This window comes from Gobio gobio (assembly GCF_949357685.1).
Source record: "Gobio gobio genome assembly, chromosome: 21".
Taxonomy (NCBI): domain Eukaryota; kingdom Metazoa; phylum Chordata; class Actinopteri; order Cypriniformes; family Gobionidae; genus Gobio; species Gobio gobio.
This window is the reverse complement of record NC_137117.1, coordinates 27,206,806-27,230,287: the sequence shown is the minus strand read 5'-3', so window position 1 is coordinate 27,230,287 and position 23,482 is coordinate 27,206,806. Positions and strand designations below refer to the sequence as shown.

Genomic DNA, 23,482 nt, shown 5'->3' with positions numbered 1-23,482 from the left:
CAGAATTTAAAAAGCAGCTTCAATTATGAGTTGATAATAAATTGTGTTCTAGATGAAGTTCTGAAGTTGGATGCTTTTCTGAATGAGATGAATCGGAAGCCAGTGCCCATCCAGGAACCAGTAGCGCCACCAGGAGAGCCTGGTATACCAGGGGGAAGAGGGGCACCTGGACCCCGGGGCCCTCAGGGTCGACAAGGAAGCAGAGGGGTGTCTGGGAAACCCGGGTATCCTGGTGAGCAGGGTAAGCCTCAACAATTTCTTTTTTGGGTAAACTCTACATCTGATGGTTGCCATTAATCACATTTTGAATTTACATTCTGTGTTATGCAAGTCATTCTGTGATTAACTTCTAGGACGCAGAGGTATGCCGGGTGAGAAGGGGTCTCCAGGAGCAAATATGCTGGGACCAGAGGGAATAAAGGGTTTTGCAGGTATTGAAATGTATTTGTGTATCGCACAGCTGTGTTTGTAAAATTGATTAATGGGGTTGTCATCCTTTGTATCGTTATATTTAGGTTTCCTGTACCAAAATTGTCAAAAACTTTGCAAAAAAATATTTTATCAATCAGTTTTGGTCTTGTTTTCCAATAAAAATATCTAAACGTCTTTAAAACAAGATACATTTACCTGCGAGGCGCAATTGTTTAAGATAGTAAGACTTACACTACCATTCTGTCTGTAGGATTTCCACATCAATGTTTTTCAGGATTCTGTGAGACATTTTACCAACTCCAAACTTTTAAAATGTAGTGTCTTGAATATTATTATTATTTTTTTTATAATTGCCCCTCGCCCTTATTGTAAGCAGACATCTAATAAAAATGTTTTTGGTTAATAAAGAAAAAAATTAAGATTTTTTTTTTCACAAGACTTGGTCTTACTTTAGTTTCTGCACAAACCCAAATAATATATTTTGTAATGGTTTGTTATTTGTTTCTACTTCACCAGGACCTCCAGGTGAAACTAAAACAGGGGAACCAGGTCCCAGAGGCGAGGATGGAAAAGCAGGACCTTCAGGAATTCCAGGAGCTTCAGGTCAGCGAGGCGAAATCGGTCCATCTGGTGTATGTGACAGCAGTGGATGTTATCAAGGACTGCCAGCTGCAGGTAAAAAAATTAGTAATTGTGACCACCATGAAAAACAGATCTGTGGGTAAAATTACTTTTTGTCTGTTTTTATCATTTTTTTCAGAGGGTCCATACCTTGGATACCAGCCTTGAGTTACTGTTTTACTTCAGCACTGCCAGAATCCTCTTTGTAGAAAGACATTCCGTGACCTAATGGATAAAGAGATTCTGCCAGATGTTGACTTTGAATGAGCCTGTTAGAAGGACTCTATTGACTTTATTTTCTCAAAGTGGTAGTTGATTTCACCTCAATACACCCATTCTGAGATTACCAAAGCACTGATCATCCTCGGCTCTGTCTGTGTGTTACCCCGTATTCATCCTGATCTGGTTAACAGAACAGATCTGGTGCAGAACTATTTGTGCAGCACACAGGAACTCACAACACACTCAGACTCTATTTTACAGAGACAGACATTTTGCTATCCAGACGAGGAACTAGTGTGCTACTGAACAATATCCGCACTAAGAATGTTTCTACTATTTTACTTTATGTATTTTATTGTATTTAATGCACTATATGTGTTTTAAATGTATAGGTGAAGGCATATTACTTTCAATATTTGCCATTCCAGTTTCTTGATCTCTTTCTGGTTTTTGTATTAAGTGTTTTTTTTTTTTTTTTTATGAAATAAGAAATATTTTGCAAGAGAAATATATGTGCTATTATGAAATACACTGTGATATTATATTAATGTCTTTTTACATATGCAGAAGTGCTGTCAATAGTATTTTATGGGATTATACTAAGTGAACTGGTCTTTTGTCTTTGTTAATACATGTTTATGTAAATCTGTACGAAATGAAACTGTTAAAGATCAAAAAAAGTTGACTCACTTGAGATCCAAAAGAAGGAAAGTTACTGTTCGCATTCACTTTGGTTCCAGACAAAATCAGTAGTTATCTCTGCTGTTTACAAAATATCATTTTCACAAGCATAATTTTAGTGCAATGCAAGCAGTAGTGAAATCATTCAAAACATGTGAGATCATTTTAATGGCAAGCATGTCTTTTGATGTAATAGTTTGAAATGACTTGCTGAACAGATCAAATCAACAACATAGCACACAATCTATTTCAGAAGGAAAGCCTTTTATATCATTGTAAATGACAGATGTCAATCCAATTATTATTGTGTTGTTATAAGAAATATTTTTCCATTATTTTTTTTAACTGTATGCCCAGTAAAGGGTTAATTACTTTCAAATGTTGTATTTTAATTCGTATTTGTAACATTTTGCTTACAACTGAACTTCGTACAGTGTTGATTTATTAAAGAACTCGACGTTATTCCAATGTAAAGTGTATCCAACATACAACTTTAATGTTGCAACCATAGACTGTAAAAAAAAAATATGTTGCAACACACAACACACGCTTTAAACTTGTATGCCTCAATGAATTATAGTATAACACATTACTATTGTACAAGTAACTGTACAAGACCATTGCTCGATGTTTTTTAATCACACTACTTAATTTAGTAATATATTTCGCGTTATTTAAACCGGAACCAAAGGATGGAGCTAGTGATTTGCACGGACACCGTATCAGATGTAAACATCCGGTCCGGTGTTTATTTAGTCGGAGACGCCAACATGGCGAGCCGGAGAGGCAATTCGAAGCCCCGGGAGCAAGCTGACAAATATTCTATTTTGCTGCCCACCTATAACGAGCGAGAAAACCTCCCACTGATTGTGTGGTTGCTGGTGAAGTACTTCGGCGAGAGGTAATTGTTTTGTTGTAATGGGCAAGAACCGGAAAAACAACCAGTCGTCAGATTGTAGAAGTCCTAATGATGAGCTGTCACTGACATCACACAACATAACCACCCGATTAGAGAGTCACTAACAACACAATATATTTCATTTGTTTTAAAAGATCATTCTTATTCAAATGACCATGTTTTAATGCAGTGGCTACAACTACGAGATCATAGTCATTGATGATGGCAGTCCGGACGGAACACTGCAGATCGCCGAGCAGCTGCAGAAGATTTACGGCGCCGACAAGATTGTGAGTTGTGCATAATAATACACTCCATGATTGACAGCTCGTCGAATGTTGAAAAAAAATCATGAAAATGTGGCATATCTCTTCTTTTTAGCTCCTGAGACCGCGAGCACAAAAACTGGGATTAGGTAAATTGGCTCACATTTCTTAATTCTTCTCTTAAAGCTACATACCGTGACTTACGTTAGAGTCATTTCAGGAACGGCTTACATCCACGGCATTAAACATGCGTCAGGAAACTTCGTTATCATTATGGATGCAGATCTCTCACATCATGTAAGTTTTCCTAGATTATATACTGTTTTATACCTCCTAATATCCTGGTATTAAGGATTCCTACGGCCATGGATAAGCTGGACATATTTGCAAATATTTGTATTTTCCAGGTCTGGAAAAGTCATGGAAATTAATGTCAGGAATGTTTTTCTTGGATATAGTACAACGTGCTTCCAAGCCTGATTGATAGCGAGTAATATTTATAGACAATGTTTTCAATTAATCGAAGGAAACCCATTTCTGCCACATAATAAACATGCTTTGGTACATCATAATTATGACATAAATTAAAATAAAACATAAAATAAATATTTATTAGATAATGCGATTAAAAAGTCCTAGTAAAGACATCACAAGTTTTAATTATGACAAAAGACTTTACAAAAAGGCATACAATTTTTTTTAGCCAATTATGACTTGAATTATTCAGCAGAAATGGGCTTCCTTAAATCAAAGCATGCACAAAATGAGTCTGAATGACTCCTGTGCAAATCTGTTTGAATGTGATTTATTTTTAAGAACCACTGAAAATGTCTTGGAAATTGATTTGTCAAATTTTTTTTCGATTGGTTCAAGCATGTTTACTCACATTTTCAGGGAAACCTTTTGGAGCGTTTGTGTACGATACATAATTTTTTCTTCTTCTTCTCCCTCACAGCCAAAGTTTATCCCACAGTTCATTGAGTAAGTAATTTCCTTTCTTTTACCTCATGGTTCTGCTGTTAAGACTTTTTATCTGCTCATAGTAGTTTAGCGATAATAGCATTATCACATGCACTTATAACAGCCACTTACATGATTTGTTATGTGTTCAGAAAACAGAAAGAGGGTGGATTTGACCTGGTGTCTGGCACAAGGTACAGAGGAGATGGTGGTGTGTATGGATGGGATCTGCGCCGGAAACTCGTCAGGTATTTGGCGGAAAATTTCAGCTGACTAAGGAAATATATTCTATATTACAAATGTCTCATCATTTTGAAACTCTATCTATATAGATTATTACTGCCACACATCAATGTTCATGTTTCACTGATTTAATGGAACTAGATTGCTTTGTTGTAATGATTATTTTCTTTTTAGCCGTGGGGCAAACTTTATCTCACAAGTGCTGCTCAGACCAGGAGCATCTGATCTCACAGGGAGTTTTAGGTAAGTGCATGTTAATATATGAATTATTGTTTATATATATATATATATTAGGGATGCACCAATATGAACATTTTGGCCGATACCGATAACCGATAATTCTTAATATTTGAAAGCCGATAACCGATATATTGGCCGATAAATCTAAATACAAATTAATAAACTCTGAGAGCCTGATTACAAAAACAAAAGGCTCACCATTAAAAGCCATGTCCCAAACACTTCAACATAAATCAAACCTATACACTACAGTAGCCTATTTGAACCAGTGTGAGATTCCTTACCTTTTCAAATTAATTTTACACTCCTATGGCCAAAATTTTTTTTTAACACTTTACAATAAGGTTTAATTTTTGTTAGTATTAGTTAACCAACAATGAATGAACAATACTTCAACAGGATTTATTAATTTTAGTTCATGTTAATCTCAACATATTCAGACCCAAAGTTGTGTCTTTTAACATTAGGTATGAACTGTGAATGGACTGTTACAAAACACAAACATTTTATTACTAAAAGAAACAAAGGTTATTGCTCTCTGTTTGTTCATGATAATTAATGCATTAATAAAATGAGACCTTATTTGTAAAATGTTACCAAAAATTATATTGTCTAAAAAATAAAAATAATATACCTAAATAATGCAAACAAGTAATTGAACAGCATTACTTAGGCTGCATAATAAAGAATCAGAATGCAAGTGCATGAAATAACCTCCGCACAGACGATAAAGAAATGGTTTTAATCAAACCATATTGTTGATGGAAATGATACGAGAACAATAAAAGTGCTAATTATAAAAAATAATGCTTCTGTGTTTTTGAAAAAAAAAATATGTTTAATATTACAGTAATAGTAAACATCTGTAATATTAGTCTAGTCTATTAGGAATAATGTTGCTGTTTGAGAGCGCGCTGAAGCTGGAGAGAATGAACGAACAACCATAAACTGAAGCGCTTAGAAGTTTAATTAACAACTAAACGCATCATATATGAGAACAATCAGATATTTATACAAAATAAATATAATATTACAACTTATATTAGCACAAAATCACGCATAGGTGAAGGGTTATAACTCCTGTGGATGCTCTTCCCCTGTTTGAGAGTGTGCTGAAACTTAAGATGATCACCGGTACAGTGAAGCACTGCGGGTTATTGACTTAACGAAACACATCCTATATGACTTTAATCAGATGTTTATACTACAAAAACGTAATATTACGACTTACATATGCTTAAAATGACGCGAATGCACAAGCGAACTTGACTGTGCTGGTCAGAATGCGTTGTTGACGCTTCCCACAACAGCGCGCTGAAAAACAACTAAACCCAGAGAATTCACTACGTTTTATAACAGAAATATTCTCATTGCAGTGTTATGTATAGGACAGTCCCAGTAGTTATTAATGCTGTGCATTTCTGTTTGAAATGCGCGCGCCGGTACAATGAAGTGCTTTACTGCATCGTTAATTAACTCAACCAAACGCATCCTATATGGGATTATATACACAAAATAATAAATATAATATTACAACTTACAATGGCACAAAAGGCTGTGAATGCACAAGTGAACTTGACTGTGCTCGTCATGAAGGTGTAACCCCGTGGGCGCGCTCTTCCCTCAACAAACGCGCTGAAACACAACGCTCTTTTACAGCCTATTCTATTCTCATTATCATTTTATGTAGATTATAGAAGACTTGCGCTGCACATGTTGCACATAACTGTATTTTCCTTTTCGAAGTGATTCCAAACATATTTAGAGCAATTCAAACCCATCATGGTGGACAGCGCGTCCGTCTCAGCTGAAGGAAATAATACATTTTCTATCGGCTTGACTATATCGGTCAAATTTTCTTATTGGACCGATAACGATAACATCAAAAATAATCATTTATCGGCCGATAACGATATGTTGCCGATATATCGTGCATCCCTAATATATATAATTACATTATTGTATTACCACCTCCTATCATGTGTTTCAGGCTTTATAAGAAAGAGGTTCTTGAAAAACTAGTAGAGCAGTGTGTGTCGAAAGGCTATGTGTTCCAGATGGAGATGATTGTCCGTGCGAGACAACTGGGCTTTACAGTTGGGGAGGTCAGCACACATCTCTCATTCTACATTTCCTATAAATGTTGTTGTTATTAAAGGCACAAAATGTAAGATTTTTAGATTAAAATATCCAAAAACCACTAGAACAATGTTAGCCTATATATTTTGTTGACTTGTGTACTTTTTAAATCCAGAGATTTTAACCAGTGTAACGGCCCGTGCGCCCATGTTACCCTCAATGTTACCCTTGTAACATTATGTTACAAGGGCCCATGTTACCCTCAATTTCCAGTTTTGGTTAGTCTTATGGTTTGAATCTCTTGTTTTCTTGATTTACCATGAATATAACATGTTCTTTGTCCCATGCCTCAGAGACAATGCTGTTTTGTCAAGTGGCTAACATAGCCACAGTAACAGTAATACAGAATTTTCTCCATCATATAAAATACTGTATTTAAAAAAGAATTGGCATATCGATCTAGATTACTGCAGTGTGCAATAAGTGTCTCATACCAACCATGAATGCACAGAGTAACGTTATAACTTTAATCACACTAAAATGTATTTTTAAGTATGATTACACGTAAAGTAAAACAGCGCTGTGTTACCCCACAATTTTAATTTGTCAGATAAAATGACCTGTTTTAGTAAAAATTACATATTGTGCCTTTTAAAATAAAAAAATATTTCTAGATAATGCATTTACATAATAATAAGACTGTTTGCTGACTGTTCATACTTTTTGAAGGGAAGTTTTTTTTAAATCTATTTCAAAGTAGCAGAGTGCTTTATTTTATGGATCTCTGAAAGTGGTCTTGTCTGTCTATTACGCAGGTTCCTATTTCATTTGTGGATCGTGTTTATGGGGAGTCCAAATTGGGAGGAAATGAAATCGTCTCATTCCTGAAAGGATTGGTCACTCTTTTTGCCACTACATGACCTTTGACCTCTGACCTCATTTGGTTGTGGTTATTGTTGTGGTGTATGATCAGTACTTATCACTGTAATGGATCTAGAATTCATGCTCTGCTAATAATGAGCTCATTATGATGAGTTATGTCGCAAATCAGGCTACAGTAGCTTTTGGATTGCTTTGATTTGCCACCTTCCATTTTCACTTAGTTTGGGTAATTATTAGACTGTATTCTGAGATGTACATTAAAATGTAAAAAAAACACAAGAAAACTACATTTTAATAAAAAGGACCAAATTGACAAAGCTGACTTTCTTTTGAAAAAGTGCTGAGACTTATTTTATATTAAATGCATTTTCTAGACTATACTCTTAAAAAAACGGTTATTTATTGGCATTGATGGGTCCACAGAGAATTTAACTCTTTCCCTGCCATTGACAAGTTCTCATCTTGAAAGCTCTTCACCACATAAGACGAGTTTTTACGGCTTTCCGTGTTTTCACTGTTATAAGGTAGGGGGTGCTATTAGGCATCTTCTGAAAGAGTACTGAATCTCCTGAACAAAACACAGGCCAAGATGATGCAGAAACAAGCGATAACGTATGTAATCATATGTGAAATAACGCAATCATCAACACTAAACAGCATATAAATCAAAACTGCCGAACGTTACTGAATGAAATGTCGACCCAAGACGAGCTATATGACTGTGCAAGCATTAGAGGTGTTGATGGACTCAATCTACTCCATCTGTGTTTTGATCATAACGTGATTTTCTTAGCTTTTTGCTCAATGTTGCTTTTTTTATGAAACTTAACTCTCCCATATTAAAGTGTTTATTAAAAAATTATGTTCTTTCTGTTCTTTCTTTTGATATATTGCATGTTCAGATATTCATACAGTAAAATATTCTGGGGGCCATGAAATTTGATCAAAAACACGGACGGGGAACAGACGATAAAAAAAAAGAAACACTGGCGTGGAAAGAGTTTACCTCTATGGAACCTTTGCATTGAATGAAAAAAATGTAGATTATTAAAACATGGCTCCAGACCGCGACAACAGGGTATGTTTGCACGACAACGATGTACTAAAAACAGACGAAAACGTCAAAATGATATTCCTCGTTCATACGGATCTGTGAAAATTACTAAAATGATGCTGCCAGGCCAGTAGTTGGCAATGTCGCTTTGTCAAGAAACACCTCGCAAACATGTAATACGCATGTGCATGACGTCACAATTTTCACAAATTAACTTTTTTGTTGTTTACATGGAGACGGTAAAGGCATCGTTTTTAAAACCTTGCACTTTTTCAGGCCCCCAAAATGTCTTTGTCGTGTAAATGAATGCCCAAAACGCATAAGTTTCCAGTTTTCAGTTGAAAACGGTGCAACCACCACATTGCCCAACTGATAAGAGCTGCCTTTTCTGTTGCTTATGAGAAACATAAAAAAGGCAAACAAAAAGAAAACGGAACAAAACAGCGCTACTCATTTGAGCTGTTTATAGGCTCTGCCTCAGACCCATAATAGACAACACAGCGCAAACTCGGAACAGCCACGTGACTATTGGCTGGTCTTTGTGTGCAATTCTACAAACCTGGAAGAACTTTTGAACATATATAAGCAGTATATTTCTTTTTTAGAAAGCAAAAAAGTAGATAAAGTAGAATAAATGAACTAGTCTGATTATGAGTATTTTAAAACGTAATATAATCCTATTACAATTTTTGGAATCTGATTACATAATCCAGATTACATTACTACTCAGCACTGGCGATAACCGTAACCATGGTATCGAGGCAGATACCGTGTCAGATTTACTAAACGGCAAATTAGTGTGAGAGCGCACCATAAAAGCGCCAATGGGAGTGGAAAGTTCTGCACAACGTGATCTACTGACAACACGCAAATTAAAGAACACGGATGTAGCCTGTGTGTGATTCATTTAAATACTCTCCTTCGTCTGACTAGCGTCTGAAAGGGAAACTCCTACAAATGCATATGGAATAAGGTCAGCTGCAAAAATAACCCTGTCCTTTTCAGCGCAAATTTTTCACTGCATGTGTTTAGTAAATCCTGACCGTAGTTTTTTTTTTTTTTTACGTCAAAAGAGGGTTTGCGCTGACACAAGTCATTAGAAAATCTGGCCCATAGTGTCTTTACATTATTCATTTCAGGGTTTGTGCAACCTTTCAAGTGCCTTGCACAATTTTTTTCAGTCCTTCCAAGCTTTAAATGTGAATAATTGTGTTGCAGGTCAATTTAAGGTGTGCCCCTAACTTTTCTGCTTGTGCTCCTAAAATTTTCCACAAGGGAGAATTTACAGTGCTCCTAGTAAAAAAAAGTTAGTCTGGAGCCCTGTAAAATGTTCTTCACACTAAGAAAAAAATGGTTCTTTTCAGAACGGTTCACTAAAGGTTCTTTGGTAAACCCAAAATGCATTGCTTGTGAAATTGTGAAAACACCCTTTTGGAACATTTGTGTGTATATTGATTTTTTTTATAGCCCTTCAGAACGAATGTTCTGTTATGAGTGGCTACAGAGATGTTTTCCCTGAAATAAACATTTAATATTACAAAATTATTTTGCTTATTTAATGTATTCTGGATGTATAATACTTTTAACTTACATGGACTTCTGATCAAACTGATAAGGTTGAATTTCACACATCAGTCAGTGTCACAGGAAAACACTACATCCTATGATGAGATACTGCCATCAATCTAGTGTAGTAAGTGTCTACACTGTCATGTGACACATCCATATCCATTATTTTCTCCTATCTGGGTTTAGAGTGTTCAGTCCCAAATGACACACCAAACTTGTGTAATGTAAGGAGTTGCTCTGGGTGAGCTTGATGCTGCCAACCACCAAGGGGGGGAATTACTCCAGAACTCAAGGCCCAGAGGGTGGGGGATTCACCATGGTTTACAGTCTGCAACCCCAGCACTTGGCATGCAGAAGTAGTCCCGGTGAGTTGCGCATGAGCGCGGTACAGCGCCACCACCCGAACTCATGATGCTCCGATGCTGGCTAAGTACTGAGGCACTGTATACATCCGACTCTCTGCGGGGGTAGATACCAGATGCAGAATTGACGCATACGCCTCTACCCAATCAAGTTTCAGCCGATGGCGCCCCCTATGGGTTCATTCCATGCAACTGCACCCAGGGGCTGTTTACACCAACATCGGGAGCATTTAATAAAAGGTTATATGCATGCACAGACACACTTGTGCATTTCAGGTAAGCTAAGGAGGAGGGTAAATATTGGATTGGTGGTGGTCTGACACCTCTCACCACATAATCCCACACCCAACGCCTCTCCGTCGGCACAATGCTTTTTTATGCTAATCAAACACACATGTCACTTCCGCCCTTTTTCACACGCCATTTTGGATAGTATAGGTACTGGACCGGGTCGTATTGTTTAAGTGGATGGCGGATTACGCTAATTGCTGTCAATTATACCGTCCTCGCGCGCCTTGTGGACTGTGCATCATCGCATACGCAGCACGCGCTCGGCGGTTCACGTTCCTTCTTCCTCCAGGACCCCCGTAGACCAGCACAGGCAGTGCTAGATGAGTTGCAGCAGCACATTCCCGGCAAACAGACTGCCCTGGGTCGGCCCGTGACAGGAGTCGAGCTCCCTCTCTCGGCGTGGTGTGTCCGCCCGTTAAGCGGAGGACGAAGCGCTCAACTCGGGAGGCGGGAAAGTAACATTAGGGGCTGCAGCTTGCGGGAGCGCGAGCCAGGTAAACTCTCCCCGTTGTGTGTTTAGGGAACGAAACCGAGTGCGAATCAACTAAGAGACCTGCTAACTCGCTTTTAAGTGAGAGCTGGAGGCAATAAACCCGACCCTCGGGTGGAAAATGTAACGCTAGCTAATTGCATGTGCCATACAGTTGAGCAGTTCACTCAGCTCGTGAATTAAAAGTTTTTATGTGTTCTTACCGTCGTAATTGTAACTGACGTTTTGGTAGCCTACCTGAAGGGGGGTTATCGTTTATACACCGACCCTAAATCCGACCACTCGCTCCAGTTCACGGTTAACGTTATATATTTTGCTATGACAGTTGGGCTAAACTCGTCACGAATAGCTCGCGCTGCAACGAATCAATCGTTAAAGGGACCTTCACCAAAAAAAAAAAAACAATTATGTCATCGTTTATTCGCCCCCATGTTGTTCTTTGATAAACTAAATTAAATATTAGATCTTATGTTAGTCAGTATGACAGCCTCAGTCACCATTCAGTTTTATTGCATGGAAAAAGATGCACTGAATGGTGACTGAGACTGTCATTCTCTGCCTGCCAGCTCCTTTTGTGTTTCACAGGAGAAAAGAAAGTCGGGTTTGAAACAACATGAAGGCGAGGAATAAATGATTTGAATATGATTATCATTTATCAATTAAGCACGAGCAGTTTTACCAATAACGAACTAAAGTTGGCGCTCATTGGATTTGATCGCGTTTGGCATGTCAACAAACCCGAACAGTCCAACGTGTGACTGTTATTGGGCTCTAATTGGCCAGTTGTTCTCCTCGTCGGTGTGTTGTCATTTACTTGTGTACTTTGCTCTATGTAGCTTGTAATAATTGTTGGTCTATGAATAGTTAGTGTGGACTCTACTTTAGTATTTACCATCCTTGGGTGGATGTCATTCAGTAAATCAAATGCTTGAATGCGAATTTAGATATATACAACTGTACTCTTTCATCTGTAGCTGTGGTGTTGGGCCTTTGATGAACAGATGGTGCTGAATGTATTTGACAGCATTGTTTTTCTCATTAACACAGGGCTCCTGTTTTTGGATATGGAAGACCATGAGCTAGATGACATATATTTTATTTTCAGTTTTATTAGTTGAGATTTGCTTGTGTACATGCGTATGTGTGTATATATATATATACACCAAGTCATCTGCATTCTAGGGGTTCATCGAATAACCTCCACCCAGAGCAGACACTGCAGATATGGCTTTCCATGCACTGGCCTCTGCTGTTGCCTCAACAGGAGGCGCCATTCTAAGCCTGTAATGCAGAAGCCTGCACAAAAAAAGGGAGCGGAAAAAGGGCAGGCAGAACAGGGAGAGGCTTATATAACATGGAGGAAGAGCTGTTCTCTAGCGCCATCTACAAAGGATGGGAGAAAGTCAGCGAGGAGATGAGGAACGCCTAACCAAAGAGAGAGAGCCCCCATTCAGTGCCGAAGTGAAACTGCTGCTCTTTGTTCAAGCAGGGTGTACTGTGTGATGCTTGTCATCGGTGAGGCCAAGAGCTGATGCAGGTTTTCCATGAAGACAGGTCAGATAGGTACATGACCTTTGACCTTAGTTGATCTTTGACCTCATTTAAGCGGGCTGCAGTGGGATCGACCTTATTTAGCGGTGCAGTTGTGCATGTTTATTTCTTCATTTACGATATTTGTTTGAGCGCAGATCTGCAGTGCTGATGCTGTAGAATGTTGGCCACAGATTTGTTGGATGTGTTTGTGCTTTTCGGTTGTGCTATCATATTTTGAAACAGTGCCATCCCAACCAGGAGTACAGGTACATCATGTACTGAAGCTCTTTAACTTCATGAAGGATTAAAATGTTCCTATAGATAGATATATAGATAGAAATATATAATATTTTTTTATTTATTAAAATAAATTAATACTTTTATTAAGCAAAGATGCATCCAAAGTAAGAGTTAAGACTTTTGTAATGTAAAAAAAAAAAAAAGCTCAAATAAATGCTTTTGGATTTCTGTTCATCAAATATTCCTGCAAAATATAGTGTAAAGGTTTCCCCAAAAATATTAAGCAACACAACTTTTTTCAGCATTGATAGTAATAAGAAATGTTTCTGGAGCAGCAAATCATCATATCAGAATGATTTCTGAAGGATCATGTGACACTAAAGACTGAAGTATTGATGCTGAAAATTCAGCTTGATATATCACGGGGATACATTTTTAAATATTATCAAATGGAAAATATGTTTTAATTGTAGAAATATTTGAACAGTATTACTGTTTTACTGTATTTTTGATCAAATTAATGTAGCCTTGATGAGCACGAGATTTCTTTCAAAAACATAAAAAAATTGACCCCAAACATTTTTGAATGGTAGTGTATTTAAAGTTTGTGATCTCATAATTGTATAAAACATCAATGCATTCACTTAATTTTTAACAAAACAAAAAGTATGCAAGGTTGTGTCAGTTTGTTTGGATCAATCTTATAGACCACCTGTATACAGAGGTTGATTTCTGTAATTGTTGCCTTGTGTGTTTTCCTTATTCTCATTCACATTCTCATTTGAAGTTACTTTGATGATAACTACATGCCACCATACAAAGGCATCTGAATGTCATTCATGTATATAAATGTGTTGGTGTCAGTGAAGACCTAAGGCATTAAAAGTTGGAAAACACTGTTGTAAAATAAGAAAGCGATATGGTATGGTGTGAAAAATAAGGTGGCCTTTTGTTTTGTGTTTAGCATTCAGCTCATTTTCCCAGGCTGTGACGAGGACTTAGATAAAGATGCTGACTGACTCATTTGTTGTGCTTTAAACAATTTTCTCTCCTCGGGACCATTTCTCTGGCTTTATGGTCCGGATTAGGGTACATTTAAATGGTCAGATTGATAATGTCACCGTGAGATAAATTGATTATATAACCAATCAATGATGTTTTATTCATGTATTATCTGAAATCATTCAAACAATACAACATGTGTATTCATTCATGATGGTAATAATGTGATGAATTTCAGGTGGCAGAATGTTTCAACTCCCAGTGAACAACCTCAGCAGTCTAAGGAGAGCTAGAAAAAATGTGAAGAAAGTGCTGGGGGACATTGGCTTGGAGTTTTGCAGGGAGCACATTGATGTAAGTAAATTTGATGTTTGTCTACATAGGCAAAGAAGTACTACGTACATACTCACGATTATGGACCATCTGATTCCCCTTAAAACAGCTCCAAATGATTTTGTTTCCACATTATATTCAGTGTTACAGTGCCACTTGTTCTGTAGCTGTGAAATCTGTGGCCAACCTTTTTTTTGGTATGTTTTTTTTCTAGGGATGCTCCGATCAGGGTTTTTGCAGCTGATACCGACTACCGATTTCTTGTCATTAAGATTGGCCAATCCTGATCATTCAAACTTTATAAAAATTCAATTCACGTTCAGAAATTTCTTTCTGTGTCTTACCCTCTCGCTTGAGGGTGTCAATGATGGCCTTCTGGACAGCAGTCAGGTCGGCAGTCTTACCCATGATTGCGGTTTTGAGTAATGAACCAGGCTGGGAGTTTTTAAAAGCCTCAGGAATCTTTTGCAGGTGTTTAGAGTTAATTAGTTGATTCAGATGATTAGGTTAATAGATCGTTTAGAGAAACTTTTCATGATATGCTAATTTTTTGAGATAGGAATTTTGGGTTTTCATGAGCTGTATGCCAAAATCATCAGTATTAAAACAATAAAAGACCTGAAATATTTCAGTTGGTGTGCAATGAATCTAAAATATATGAAAGTTTAATTTTTATCATTACATTATGGAAAAGAATGAACTTTTATCACAATATATGCTAATTTTTTGAGAAGGACCTGTATAGTACTTTTCACAATGCATGTCTAAAATTCATGTCTACTCTTCATTACAATTTAGGGTGATCTGTTATCAGAGGTGACTGTCCAAGTAATGTCCATGTTTCAGTAAGTTCTAAGATAATGAAATAGAATACAAAAGAAACAATAAGCTCATTAAAGTGATTATTACAAGATAACATAACGATTACTATAGGAAATTTGGCAGTGTTTCCAAGTAAGTGATATGTAAGCTCTCTGTTGACTTGTTAACTCTACAAAAACAAAAAACAAAACATGGTATCATCAAATACATGGTCTCATTTGATAGAAAACCTTTCACATTTTGAAGAAAGTAGATTTTAAAATAGAAATTATTCATGCTTGACATGATGAATATTAGAAAGTATATGATAGTTCATAAATCATGTTAAAATTATAGAATGTGATTATCAGCCAATACCGATCGGTGACCGATCGATTGGAACATCCCTATTTTTTTCCATTCATCTTTTAATCTAGATTTTTTTAAATTAAATTGTTAACAGTGTGCAATTATGCATATAGCCTAGTGCTGTTTCTTTTGATTATAATAGGCCCAAGAAATTTGAGATTGCCAGAAATAAAGCTGCCTTTATTTATATTTGCGAATGTTTCCTGTGTTAATCAATATATAATTTCTGAAATATTTTTTTAGCTTTATCACCCAGCCCAACATGTGAACCTGTTCTAATACTACTCAGTGTATTTGATTTGCAGTGTTATTTTTCAGTCTCTTCATTGGTTCTATGCCCCTCTCTTTTTGCACCGAAGTACATGTACAAAAATATATGATACAATTATTCTAAAAGACTTCATATGGTCTTGATATTTATTTTATTGAGAAAACCTTATAAATTCTTTTTCACTCTGTACGTTTCTTTTCCCCCTCCAGGACTATAAGGACTTTGTTCCCAATGAGTTCTACATTAAAAACACCGCATGGGACGATGTGTGTATGTGGGATCCCTCAATGACCAAATCACAAGTGAGTAGTATCTTAAGTGTTGCTTAATCTTTTATGTCTGTTTGTTTTTGAGCACATCCCCATTTTTCCTTACCCATTTGTCCTGTCTTCTTAGGAGTACCGCTCAAAGCCGTTCTGTTGTTCAGGATGTACATTCGCCTCCAAGTTTTTCTCTGCCTACAAGAGTCACTTTCGTAATGTGCACAGTGAGGACTTTGAAAACCGCATTCTCCTGAACTGCCCCTATTGCACTTACAATGGGAACAAAAAGACTTTGGAGACGCACATCAGACTGTTTCATATGCCCAACAATGTGGTGCGCCAAAATGTTGGAGGACCTCAGGGAGCAGGGGTTAGTTTGAAAGATGGTGCTCGACTGGATAAGACACGTGATAATATAGAGCAAGCAGTGTACTACTGCAAGAAATGCACTTACAGGGACCCACTATATAATGTGGTGAGAAAGCATATCTACCGGGAACATTTTCAACATGTAGCGGCACCGTACTTGGTGAGGCCTGGTGAGAAGAAGATACCACCTAATGGGACAACAGCAGGCTCTGGTGCAGGGAGCAATGCTGATTCTGGTGGTGCCAACAGTACGAGCACAGCCATCCACTGCAAACGGTGCCTCTTTGTACCCCGTACCTATGAAGCCCTTGTGCAGCATGTCATTGAGGACCATGAGCGCATTGGTTATCAAGTTACTGCCATGATTGGACACACCAATGTAGTGGTACCTCGGGCGAAGCCTGTGATTATGGTGTCCCCTAAAGCTCATGGCGATAAGGGCCTCATTGGTGTAATGCCAAAGGGTACAGTTGTGACTGGGGTACGACCTTTATCCACTCAGCAGGTGAGCCGAATTGTTATTCCTAAAGGGAGTTTAAACTCAAGTAGTCTTCTGTCTGGTGTTCATCTGAAACAGGGGGCATTTGGTCTGAAGCCAGGGACTACACAGTCCTTGACCATTGGAGGACAGCACGTTCAGCTCTCAATCCCACAGCAGTCTCAAACAAGCAAACCACAGCTTTCTGCTAGTCTCCGCAGTTCGGTTTCTGCATCTGCGTCCACTTCAATACTAAAGATCCCTCAACTGAACTCTCGAGTTCAAGCAGCAGCTACTACGGTCTCATCTGTTACCTCCAAGAAGGGCAACTCTGTCATCGGCACATCTTACACTCAGAAATGGAAGATCTGCACCATCTGTAATGAGCTCTTTCCAGAAAACGTGTATAGTTCGCATTTTGAAAAAGAGCACAAAGCGGAAAAGGTACCGGCGGTGGCCAACTATATCATGAAAATTCACAACTTCACCAGTAAATGCTTATACTGCAACCGTTACTTACCCAGCGACACACTACTTAACCACATGTTGATACATGGCTTATCTTGCCCGCACTGCAGGGCCACATTCAATGATGTGGAAAAAATGGTGACACACATGAGAGGGGTACATCCCAATGAATCAGTCGGGCCACGGACAGACTCCCCACTTACTTTTGACCTCACGCTTCAGCAGGGAAATCCCAAGAATGTCCAGCTGATCGTCACGACATATAACATGCGGGATGCCCCAGAAGAATCTGTGGCATTCCATGCCCAAAATAGTGCATTACCGCCATCATTGCAGGTGAATAAACAGGTTACCCCACAAGTCCCAAAGATACCCTCAGATGCCTCAGACGCCATACCGGCTAGGGCTACACCGCAAGCGGCTGTACCTTATAAGAAGGATGTAGGCAAAACACTTTGTCCTCTCTGCTTCTCGATTCTTAAGGGACCTATCTCAGATTCTCTAGCTCACCACTTACGTGACCGTCATCAAGTTATACAAACAGTTCATCCTGTGGAGAAGAAGTTGACTTACAAGTGTATCCATTGCCTTGGCGTCTACACTAGTAACATGACAGCTTCCACTATCACTTTGCATCTAGTGCACTGCCGGGGTGTCAGCAAAACTCAGAACGGCCGGCCTGCTCCCTCTGCGAGAGTTGCACAGGCCCAGGGGGCTGGTCTCAAACGGTCAGGTTTAGCAAGTTTCGACCAAACGGAGCCAAAGAGAAGAAAATCTGGAACCGATGACCAGACTGAGCTTAGCCCACCACTTTCATCTGACAAACAAGATGAGCCTGTAGTCTTTGCCTTGGACCCGAAGGGTTACGAGAATGAGTCCTACGAGACACGAAAAGCTTTTCTCACTCAGTACTTCAATAGGCAGCCTTACCCCACTCGCCGAGAGGTGGAGAAGCTTGCGTCCAGTCTCTGGCTTTGGAAATCTGACATCGCGAGCCACTTCTCTAATCGAAGGAGGAGATGTATGATGAATTGTGAAACATTAAACACTCGGGTCCTGCTGGGATTTAAAATGCAAGACATTGTAGATTTGCATCATCCCATTAAATTTGACTCAAAGTGCTATTTCGAGAACCAGAAACCTGACCATAAAAGACGAACTACTAAGTACCGCATAGGCCGGTCTGCTAATGCCATTCGCTTCCGGCAAAGAGCTACAACCAATGGTGACCTGCAGCAGAAGCATGGGACGCTAGCAAGGGGTTCCGCCAAAGCCTCGCTTTACTCAAATGGTCAAAATGCCATCGTAGGGAGCAACTGCAATGATTCAGTGAAGAGCACCTTAAAACCTGGAGCACTTGTCAATTCTGAACCAATTGCTGTGGACTCAGACAGCGATAATGAGGTCAATGTGCAAAATGCTAGTCTAAATGCACAGTTGCTTAGTGAGGAACCAGAGACAAATGATAAAGTGGATGGCAGTGACTCTGACATCAGGGAGGACGCCCAAAGCGAAAACGGCTATGGGTCGAAAGACTTGTTAAATGAAACAAGGCAACAAAAGGGCGAATGTCAGTCAGGTATCACAAACAAGCTTGAACAATCAGAGACTCAGTTAACCGAGCAACAGGTCTGATTTCTGGACAGGGTTAATAAAATGCACATGTATACTTTTGCTGTACTTTAATGTACACCAACAATGCTGCCTCATTGAACTTCTGAATCTGGACCTTAGTTACGTTACAGATGGTAGCTATAAGGACCTGCTTTTCCCTCAACACCTAAAGCCATTTGAGAAAGGCAAAAAAAAGTAATGTGTTACAGTTTTAAGTATGAAGATGAATGCAAATTGTGTGATTTGTGAAGCTGGTGTTGACCTCAGGATAGGGAAAGAAAACGCTCAACATTCACCAAACAATACATGATTTGCCTTCAGTTTGTTCCTTTAACACCTAGAAACATAACCATACTTGTTCATGTTCATTCAGCCGTTATTTTGGCAAAAGGAGTGATTATTAGAACCGACAGGTATTATTAAATTTAATGTTATCATATAGTATTGGTAGTGTATATTTGTACAGTCTTTTAGATATGTCTATGGAGATGTGTAGGTGTACTCACTGATTTAAAAAAAAAAAAGATTTTCTATACTTTTTGTGCTCACACTTAATGTTCATATGCTCTACATTGGTTCACATAGACAATGGATGTGGCTTCGGTGGCTGTTTTTCCTGTTTACTTTTATTAACAAAAGTATAGCATTTTGCTAAAAAAAAATATATCCAAGTATAAATAATGCAAAATAAAAGAACATAATCTCTTGCTTTTGTTTTGCCTGTTTATAATTGAAGCATCGTTTTTTATAAATATATTCACCATCCTGTAACTTGTGTTTTGCTTCCAGAGCAGCTTTCCATACATCCACATCTGCCCTTAAGAGTTTTTGGCAGTTAAATTGACCACTGTAGCATTGTGCTAAGTAGACTAGCCTGTGTTTGGTTCAGCCTCCGCTGACTGCTATTTTCTTTTTTAGCAGTTGCACACTTTTTTTGTTTCCCCCAGCTTGTGACCTAGGATTCAGAATGAGCATCTCTATTCAGTCTAACTTTCTCTATGTTTAAATTTGTGATCTCGAGTTTATGTTGTCTTTTGTTTATCCCCTTTATTCTATTTTTCTTTGTCACTGCAAGCATTTCTGAACAATAAAGTGCTGTATTGTCCATCTCACAATGCTTCTAACCCTGGTCAGTCTCTAGCATCTTTGTCTTTTTCTACTTCCCTTTGACCTTCTGGTTTTGCTGGTTTGGACTGCTGCAAATGACACATTTCAGGGGTGAAATTGTGTTTTACTTTTATGGGCTGATATTGAAAGTATGATGTATAATTTTCTCTAAAAAGTTGTGTAGGTTGGCCTGATAATTTGAGTAACACTGTTCTCAACACCTCATAACTCAGTTCTCTGATCTGGCCATTCTTCATTTGCGTGGGCACAGAGTTTGTAAGGGAGCTGCAAATTTTAGTTATTAGAAAGTGAGACTTTCTGGACTTAAAATACAGTAATAGTGTTTTAATTAGGTTGCATGTGTTCACTTACATCTAAGTATAGCTTTTGCTTTACACGTCTTTAAGTCAACACGAAACATTGTTCACAACCCATTTCATCACTGTAAGATTACATTTCTGAGTGAAATAGAATATTTAAAGGGTCTTTTAATGACCAGTGGAAAGAGGGGACCGGTTGAAAAACAGGCTTTTACTGTAAACTCCTAAGATTGTCCTCCACTCAGTATGTTTACGTGCACTAATTTTCCTCAATCGGAATGAATACAATCCAATTTCAGATATTGATCTACTTATGAACCCTAAATGTTGCAATCTGATTCACTTATTTGTTTACTCTGAACAAAAATGTTGCGCTTGCACAGTGACCGGAGAAAACCACTGCAATGCCTTGATGACAAAATGTAAAAGAAAGTTGACGTATATCAGAAGAGCTTTTTAGCAGAATTTCTTTTAATATTCTGTCTCTTCCATTGACCATTTTATAAAACATGAGACGTAAATAAATACGCACGTTTGCAAGACGTAAAGTGTATGTAAACATACGCATCACAGCACTCTGAATGTGCACATGGTATTTTTGAATCAGACTGAGAATAGTTACAAGAGTTTAAATTTTTTTTATTTTTTAAACTATAGAAGTTTACATAGTTGGGTAAACTTCTATAGCAGTGAATGGGAGACAACAAATATAGCAAATATAATTTATGTAGTTCCATTTGCTCCAATAGCAAAAGAAAAAAATCGGATCGAGTTTCCACGACTAAAAAATGAGGGGAAAAAATAGAAAGCTCATTGATTACGTTATTGGTCAGATGTCAAATTTACAGCCTCGCAGCAGCGTTCATTTGTTTAGGGGTTTTTTTGTTTTAATTTACTGACAGGGTAATATATATATATATTTATATATATAGCGTTATAAATGTGAATTACATTTTTTTAATTTATGAAAATATGTAAACCTTGATAACTTTGGAAACAAGTCATCACAGTCTGTGAAAAGGGTCCATTATTTTGGGTCTACTGAAATAGTCCCCTCCAATCGAATAAAACAAAAATTCAGATCGAGCTCAGTTGGATCAATAGAGATGTTTACATGAAGAATCTTCATGCGGACTGAGCCATCAATCTAAAAGATAAAATAATTATTTGGGTGCATCATGTAAATGTAGCTACTGAAATCAACTCAGATTAATTTAAATATATATGCCATTAATTCTAAAGATTTGTTTTTGCATGTCATGAATTGTACTGATTGTGACCCTGAGGTCAATCACTATTAAGAGAATATAATATATTGTTGGGGTTTCAAAATGGAGGGATGATATGACTGCACTGTCACTCTCAAAGAATGACTTTTTTCTGCTATGCAAGTCTGAGGGAAAGAACGCAGCATGTGTGCTCCAGTTAGTCGGTGTGGGAGGGTTGGGACTGACGGAGAGAGGCTGAAACGAGACCTATCAGGCTGGCTGATGGAGGCCTGTGCATGTCCACAGAGCAGTATCAAAATGGGGGAGGGGAACACGAGTCTGACTAGAGGAGGGGAAGGAGGATAGATCATGAGAAAGTCTGTGGGGAAACTCTATATTGCCTCCTACAGTCACAGAGGAGCTCTGCCACTTCTGGTGGAGAGGGCCTGACTCTCAGTACAGAAACACTGCTGCACATGCCTAAAATCTTGGCATGCCTAGTTTCTTTCAAGCTATTCTGTGATGTCAAGGTATAGCTTATGGTCAATTAAAATGAATTCATATTAGAAGGAATATGAACACATTGACCAGTGTTGTGGTTGTTAATTGTTTTTAAAATCATATGAAATGTATAAATCATATCAAATTAACTGAAAAATAAATAAATAACTAGAAATAGGCTATTTAAATAAGCACAAAATAAAATTACAAAAACTTACACTAAAAAGAAATTGAAAATAGAAAAATAAAAGCTAATTCTAAGTGTTCAAGAACTTCGAAATCCAGGCCTCTGGTGTCAAAATGATGGATTTGTTTAAAAACAATTATTAAATGTCATGAAGAAGAATGATTTATCATAAAGTGACCAGTTATGTGGCATGTTGTCACAATAACATTATGAAGCAAAATGTAAAAAAAAATCATAAACCAGCAAATATGTAGGTGTTGTAGACACAAGCATGTAGACATGGTCAAGATGATCTTCTGAAGTTCAAACTGAGCATCAGAATGGGGAAGAAAGGTGATTTTAGTGAATGTGGCATGGTTGCTGGTGCCAGACGGGCTGGTCTAAGTATTTCAGAAACTGCTGATCTACTGGGATTTTCACACACAACCATCTCTAGGATTTACAGAGAATGGTCTGGAAAACGAGAAAATATCCAGTGAGCAGAAGTTCTGTGGGTGAAAATGCCTTGGTAATGCCAGAGGTCAGAAGAGAAAGTCAGACTGGTTCGAGCTGATTGAAAGAGCATCTCTGAACGCACAACACATCAAACCTTGAAGCAGACTGGCTACCGCAGTAGAAGACCACACCATGTACCACTCCTGTCAGCTAAGAATAGGAAACTAAGACTACAATTCGCATGGGCTCACCAAAATTGGACATGTTGCCTGGTCTGATGCTTCTCTATTTCTGCTGTGACATTTAGATGGTAGGGTCAGAATTTGGCATAAACAACATGAAAGCATGGATTCATCCTGCCTTCATGAACGGTTCAGGCTGCTGGTGCTGTAATAGTGTGTGGGATTTTTTCTTGGCACACTTTGGGCCCCTTAGTACCAACTGGGCATCATTTAAATGCCACGGCCTACCTGAGTACTGTTGTCCATCCCTTTATGACCACATGCACCCATCTTCTGATGTCTACTTCCTTAAGATCTTAATCCAATAGAGCACCTTTTGGATGTGGTAGAACAGGAGATTCACATCATGGATGTGCAGCCGACAGATCGGCAGCAACTGAGTGACGCTATCATGTCAATATGGACATGAAATCTCTGAGGAATGTTTCCAGTACCTTGTTAAATATATGCC

The 23,482-nt window shown here is 38.2% G+C and overlaps 3 protein-coding genes across 3 annotated transcripts in view; all 3 read left to right on the top strand.

Moving 5' to 3' along the window:
- The window catches only part of LOC307118191 (collagen alpha-1(XX) chain-like), a 28,675-nt gene extending 26,247 nt beyond the window's left edge, over window positions 1-2,428 (top strand). Inside the window, exons 39-42 of the mRNA XM_079803718.1 lie at window positions 53-241; window positions 354-431; window positions 949-1,107; window positions 1,193-2,428. Of these exons, the coding sequence (XP_079659844.1) occupies window positions 53-241; window positions 354-431; window positions 949-1,107; window positions 1,193-1,221 (455 nt within the window). The 3' untranslated portion in view covers window positions 1,222-2,428. The remainder of the gene's footprint in view (window positions 1-52; window positions 242-353; window positions 432-948; window positions 1,108-1,192) is intronic.
- Window positions 2,429-2,692: 264 nt separating this feature from the next.
- On the top strand, window positions 2,693-10,111 carry dpm1 (dolichyl-phosphate mannosyltransferase subunit 1, catalytic). The gene is made up of 9 exons (XM_079802284.1): window positions 2,693-2,857; window positions 3,045-3,144; window positions 3,236-3,269; window positions 3,341-3,417; window positions 4,076-4,101; window positions 4,233-4,328; window positions 4,498-4,566; window positions 6,554-6,668; window positions 7,458-10,111. The coding sequence occupies exons 1-9, from the start codon at window positions 2,727-2,729 to the stop codon at window positions 7,560-7,562; spliced, it is 753 nt and encodes a 250-aa protein (XP_079658410.1). The 5' UTR covers window positions 2,693-2,726; the 3' UTR covers window positions 7,563-10,111.
- Window positions 10,112-10,924: 813 nt separating this feature from the next.
- Window positions 10,925-20,157, top strand: adnpb (activity-dependent neuroprotector homeobox b). Its single transcript, XM_079802283.1, has 4 exons — window positions 10,925-11,294; window positions 14,304-14,419; window positions 16,049-16,141; window positions 16,236-20,157. Exons 2-4 carry the CDS (start codon window positions 14,312-14,314, stop codon window positions 19,050-19,052), a joined length of 3,018 nt encoding a protein of 1,005 aa, XP_079658409.1. The 5' UTR covers window positions 10,925-11,294; window positions 14,304-14,311; the 3' UTR covers window positions 19,053-20,157.
- Window positions 20,158-23,482: the final 3,325 nt, after the last annotated feature.

Bases quoted from the DNA above. Each gene is read 5' to 3' on its own strand.
- dpm1 (XM_079802284.1), top strand. From the start codon at position 2,727: ATGGCGAGCCGGAGAGGCAATTCGAAGCCCCGGGAGCAAGCTGACAAA. The intron at 3,270-3,340 runs GTAAATTGGCTC...GAGTCATTTCAG, and splicing joins AGCACAAAAACTGGGATTAG to GAACGGCTTACATCCACGGC. The intron at 4,567-6,553 runs GTAAGTGCATGT...CATGTGTTTCAG, and splicing joins GATCTCACAGGGAGTTTTAG to GCTTTATAAGAAAGAGGTTC.
- adnpb (XM_079802283.1), top strand. From the start codon at position 14,312: ATGTTTCAACTCCCAGTGAACAACCTCAGCAGTCTAAGGAGAGCTAGA. The intron at 14,420-16,048 runs GTAAGTAAATTT...TTCCCCCTCCAG, and splicing joins TTTGCAGGGAGCACATTGAT to GACTATAAGGACTTTGTTCC. The intron at 16,142-16,235 runs GTGAGTAGTATC...CTGTCTTCTTAG, and splicing joins CCTCAATGACCAAATCACAA to GAGTACCGCTCAAAGCCGTT.